A 4,073-nucleotide genomic window follows, 5' to 3' on the forward strand; every position below is an offset into this window, starting at 1 on the left:
TATATATATATATATATATATATACACAGTGGTGTGAAAAAGTGTTGGCCCCCTTCCTGATTTCTTATTTTTTTGCATGTTTGTCACTCTTTAATGTTTCAGATCTTCAAACAAATTTAAATATTAGTCAAAGATAACAAGTAAACACAACATGCAGTTATTAAATGAAGGTTTTTATTAAGGGAAAACAAAATCCAAAACTACATGGCCCTGTGTGAAGAAGTGTTTGCACGTGATGCGTCCGGAGTGTGTGTGATACCGGTGAGTTCTCCTAGACTCAGCGCTGCGCTCTTATTTTGATTAGATAATCATCAAATGTTCAAGAATAGAAGCAGTTCAAGTCTGAGAGTATCCATACAATATCTATATGTATATAATTGTACTGCTATAGCCTTTGTGTATATATTTAAAGATGTGCATCTTTAAGCATGACAGTTGAAATGAAATGGTAACACTTTAAAATAAGAGTCCATTTATAGCATTAAGATTAATGAAAGCTGTGTAAGTATTGTTCCTTGTTAGAGTGTGTTAATTTCAATATTTACTATTACTATTATTTTTTACTACTACTACTAGTAGTATGGTTCAGTACTGTTTTTGTTAATAAAGCACTATTTTAGTTTTTGTTCAGTATCAATTTTAAAACAATGGGTTGATTAATCGGTATCGGCCAGTGTGGTCCAACCTAGCTATCGGTATCGGCAAAATTCACTATCGGTCGACCTCTAGTCTAGAGTGCGTGGAATGGTGCGCTGTGATTGGTTGAGCGGATATATCGCATTCTGCAGAGAAGGGAGACTGGCGTTTGTCGCAGCTTGGAAAGAAAGGGAGAAAACATGACAGAATAACTCTAGGGATATCGCATTTTGCGTAAAATTTTAAATTTACTTTTCAATACCGACCAGATACAATACTGATTTTGGCGGTGAAAGAGGTTACCAGAAATAGTATGTTTTTGTTTAGTATATAGTAAGGAAAATGTCCTGTAGGTGACCTGCTCTGATACCAGTCAGGTCAGCCAGCTTCTGTGTTTAGTATACAGCTGAGGATTACAGCCGGAGCCAATATTTCATTTGCTCAGTGGGAGACCGTTAAAGGCCACAAATACGCTAAATATAAACGGAAAGCTTCAGGGGGGAAAGAAAGAAAGAAATCATTCAAACTGACCTTCCATACTTCTGACTTTCTGCAGTCTGCAATGAGGGTGTCCTTGATTCCTGTGACGCCACATAAAGGAATCTGTTAGTTATAGCAGTGCCATGGAACTGAAAATCAAGAAAAATTTCCAAGAAGCTTCACTTCCTGTTTTGAGTTTGTTCTGCTTGAAGAATGCACAGACATGTAAAAAACACCTTATAAATATCATAAATGAATATGTATGTGTGTGTGTGTGGAAAATACTAATTGGTAAAGTTCATAAATGTTCATTTCCATGTAGATCTTGATATGTGGATGTTTTCATATTCTGATCAAGTTATATTATTTAATAAATAATATATTTAAAATAATCTGAGCCATTTCACAGCCTTGGAAATCTGCTGCCTGCGGCCCCCCTGCAATATAGATATGTGAAAGTGCAGCCCATCCATTTATAACACTTTGAAAACACACACACATACACAATTATAATCAGCTCATAATTACCTACGAATCCACATATTTAACATTGCAAAATCACTTTGTGTGTGTTATGGCTAGTCTTCATCAAGTCGCAGTTCACAACCATGGACTGTATAAAAACATCACAGCACAGCCGACCGGAAGTCATTGATGAACTTCAGAATGTAACAGCCGCGCGCGGGAGAACTGAAGTTCCATCATGACATCTTCAAACACTCCGCGTCCCGCGACTCTTCAAACGGAAACAGCCAGCGCGGAATTGACAAGCGAGCCCTCAGTAGTGACACTGGACTGGCTAACATTAGCAGAGCGGCTAACAGAAACACTGACTCGGTGGCATATGCACGACATTTAATGAGACAAACATGGCGCAAAATACGGAACACAATCCACATGGTTTCCGTTTTAAACACCAAAACAAACAACTTCATAAAAACGACTGTGACTCCTCCGTGCAAACCCAGCCTAAACTCATCTCTTTACACTTCTGACAGCTCTTCCTCGGAGTTGAACTCTTATAAATGACGAAGCGCGAGGCTGTGCATGCAAGAAGTGTGCAGAAAATCAGCTGAATGCTCCACGAACTTACTTTGCCAAACTATTCTTTTCAAGCCGTGCTCCGCTCCAGCTGCCATCTTGAGTCGAAGCCAGTGCGTGACTCCTCCCACAAGACGGAGGAGTCACGTGGGGACAGTTTTGACGGAGCAATTTGTGTTGAAATGGATTTTAACAATTATATTTATTTATTTTTAATTCTATTTAAAAAATAATTCGCACTATGTTTGGTTTTGTGAATGCACGGTTTTGAAACCTGTTCTAGTAAGCACACTTTTTCCTAGCAGTGAGTTTATTTTGGGAAGTTCTGTATAGGGCATATCTTAAAGGGGTCATATGATGCGATTTCAAGTTTTCCTTTCTCTTTGGAGTGTTACAAGCTCTTGGTGCATAAAGAAGATCTGTAAAGTTGCAAAGTCTAAAGTCTCAAATCCAAAGAGATATTCTTTATAAAAGTTAAGAGTCAGCCACGCCTACCTAAAACGGCTCGTTCTAACACGCCCCCACATATCTACATCACTATGTGGGAAGATTTGCATAACACCGCCCAAATGTTCACGCAAAGAAAGAAGGCGTAACTTTTATTCTCGCTGTAGTATTGTTGTTGCCGCCGCCGCCATGTCGTGAAGACGCTGTGTTTCGTTGTGAAAGTGAAACTACTTTGTTTGGTCTTCCAAAAGAGGACGATATCCACTTCGTCATGCCTGGAGCTGATCCGTGCTGGGTGCTGAGGTAATACATCAACTTAGTACTGTGGACGAAGCGGAGTCCAGCCCGCCTCAGCTCACTCTATCCCGGCCTCAGTGCACGCTAAGCCGGGGCTTCCCCTCACGGTAGGCCACTGTGTTTTTCGTTGCCACTGATGATTCAAACGTGAGTTTTGAGCAGTGTAGAGTAGCACTTGTTGTTTGTCATTTCTCCGATCACAAATGCAGACAGAGTTTTATGTTTACGCGGCGCAATGCAATGTAACGCAACTCGTAAAAAGACAGTATAAGTCATTATAATCAGTAATTATGTCCCCACTGGATGCAACAAATGCCTCGTTTGTAATGGGTTTTCATGTTTTTGTCTCGTCGCTCCGGCAGGACACAGCATCAGAGTATGGTGAGGGGCGTAACATTTCCGTCACACGCTTGAGGTATTCGGCCAATCACAATGCACTGGTTAGCTGACCAATCAGAGCACACCTCGCTTTTCAGACCGATGAGCTTCGTTTCAGAAAGGCGGGGCATAGAGGAGAAACAATAATGTACAGTATGTGGAAAATAATGTGGTTTTTGAACTTTAAACCGCATAAACACATTTCATTACACCAAATACACCAAATAATGTTCTTTTTAGCAACATCATATGACCCCTTTAAAAGTTTTCATATCTTAAAGGATTACAAAAAAACTATTGAACATTGCCCTGGAGACACAAAGTTGATTAAACGGGCCATTCTTGGAGTGACATAGGAAAGGCAAAATTCGTTATTTTTAATAACAATATGTCTTTTAAAATTGAAATATTCAGTAAAATGAATGCGTAATGGCATTTTGGTTTTATAAATACCTGTGTTTATGGTTATACTGATACTGACTACTATGTCAGTGATCTTATTTTCACCAAGAGGCAGTAAAACCAGACAAATTAGCACAAATCCAAATTTTTCTAAAATTGCCATTATGGTAGTTTTAAGATCATTTACATTTAGTCATTTAGCAGACACTTTTATCCAAAGCGACTTACAAATGAGGACAATAAAAGCAGTCAAAACTAACAAAAGAGCAACAATATCTAAGTGCAAATGACAAGTCTCGGTTAGCCTAACGCAGTTCACGTAGCAAGGTGTATATATATATATATATATATATTATACACACACACAAAGAAAAACAAGTAGATAGAATAGA

At 38.8% G+C, this 4,073-nt stretch overlaps 1 protein-coding gene across 2 annotated transcripts in view; it reads right to left on the reverse strand.

The window, feature by feature from the left end:
• LOC107565974 (syntaxin-binding protein 3-like) overlaps nt 1-2,296 on the reverse strand; it is a 17,708-nt gene extending 15,412 nt beyond the window's left edge. For both annotated transcript variants that reach the window (XM_016251319.1, XM_016251318.1), the window contains exons 1-2: nt 2,210-2,296; nt 1,168-1,217 (exon numbers count right to left, since the gene is read on the reverse strand). In XM_016251319.1, coding sequence (XP_016106805.1) covers nt 1,168-1,217; nt 2,210-2,255 — 96 coding nt within the window. In that variant the 5' untranslated portion in view covers nt 2,256-2,296. The remainder of the gene's footprint in view (nt 1-1,167; nt 1,218-2,209) is intronic.
• Nucleotides 2,297-4,073: the final 1,777 nt, after the last annotated feature.

This window comes from Sinocyclocheilus grahami, unplaced genomic scaffold (assembly GCF_001515645.1).
Source record: "Sinocyclocheilus grahami isolate Dianchi unplaced genomic scaffold, SAMN03320097.WGS_v1.1 scaffold1037.1, whole genome shotgun sequence".
NCBI lineage: Eukaryota > Metazoa > Chordata > Actinopteri > Cypriniformes > Cyprinidae > Sinocyclocheilus > Sinocyclocheilus grahami.